The 841-nt window shown below is 39.6% G+C and overlaps 1 protein-coding gene across 1 annotated transcript in view; it reads right to left on the bottom strand.

The window, feature by feature from the left end:
• Positions 1-145: 145 nt before the first annotated feature.
• LOC119588593 overlaps positions 146-841 on the bottom strand; it is a gene marked incomplete in the record, with an annotated part of 65,956 nt that continues 65,260 nt past the window's right edge. Inside the window, 1 exon segment of the mRNA XM_037937236.1 lies at positions 146-775. Within this exon segment, the coding sequence (XP_037793164.1) occupies positions 600-775 (176 nt within the window).

Consider the following 841-nt stretch of genomic DNA (forward strand, 5'->3'; position numbering starts at 1 on the left):
TCCCGCTTCTATGTATTCTTCTTCAGAATGTATGACACCAATTGTAATTTACTTTCGTAATGAAACCAGTTAACAGAAATTTATAAAAGTTTCATAATCCATTTTTCCCAACAAGCTGTAATCTACGAGTATTTAGTTCTTTGGAATGCCTGAATAAATATTATTCATTGTAGAAAAGCACAGCATGAGATAATAGATGTATGCATAATAATTAAAACCACATGCACAGTCTCACCACTTCTATGTACATGACATTCTCTGCACTGCACCTTGTTACCAGAACTTTTTCAGCTTTTAGATACAGTATCTGTAAGGCACCTTGGAACTTAGCTTACTGAGAGAGCAAATCATACTCTATACAGAAATCCTTTCACACTTTTCACATGGTGTGTAACTGACAACATACACTTTCATATTTCTTTATGAACTCATACGAACATCTTGCCATCATTTTCTGTTTTGTACTGTATGAATACACCAGACCAGCTGTGACAGTGACATAACAAAACGGCCAGTTATCTCTCTATCAATCATATCTTAACACCAACTTAATGTAAAATATACGAGAGAGACACTGTCTTTTAGAATTGGAATTTGATTCACTGTTCCTTTTTCTTGAGGTACTCCCTGGGCACGAGGCCGGTGCGTCCCTTGAGTGTTGCTCTCCACCACCCAGTGCTGCTTGTCGTGTCGTGGACCAAGATGGTGTCTCCGCGGTTGAAGCTCAGGGCCTGGTCGATGGTGGCGACGAAGGCAAACTTCGCGACGTAGTATTCTGTAAGATGGGGTCACGACCTTAGATGGTGGTAGGGCGTCAGAAAATCACATGATTTATTATTAT

This window comes from Penaeus monodon, chromosome 24 (assembly GCF_015228065.2).
Source record: "Penaeus monodon isolate SGIC_2016 chromosome 24, NSTDA_Pmon_1, whole genome shotgun sequence".
NCBI classification, from domain to species: domain Eukaryota; kingdom Metazoa; phylum Arthropoda; class Malacostraca; order Decapoda; family Penaeidae; genus Penaeus; species Penaeus monodon.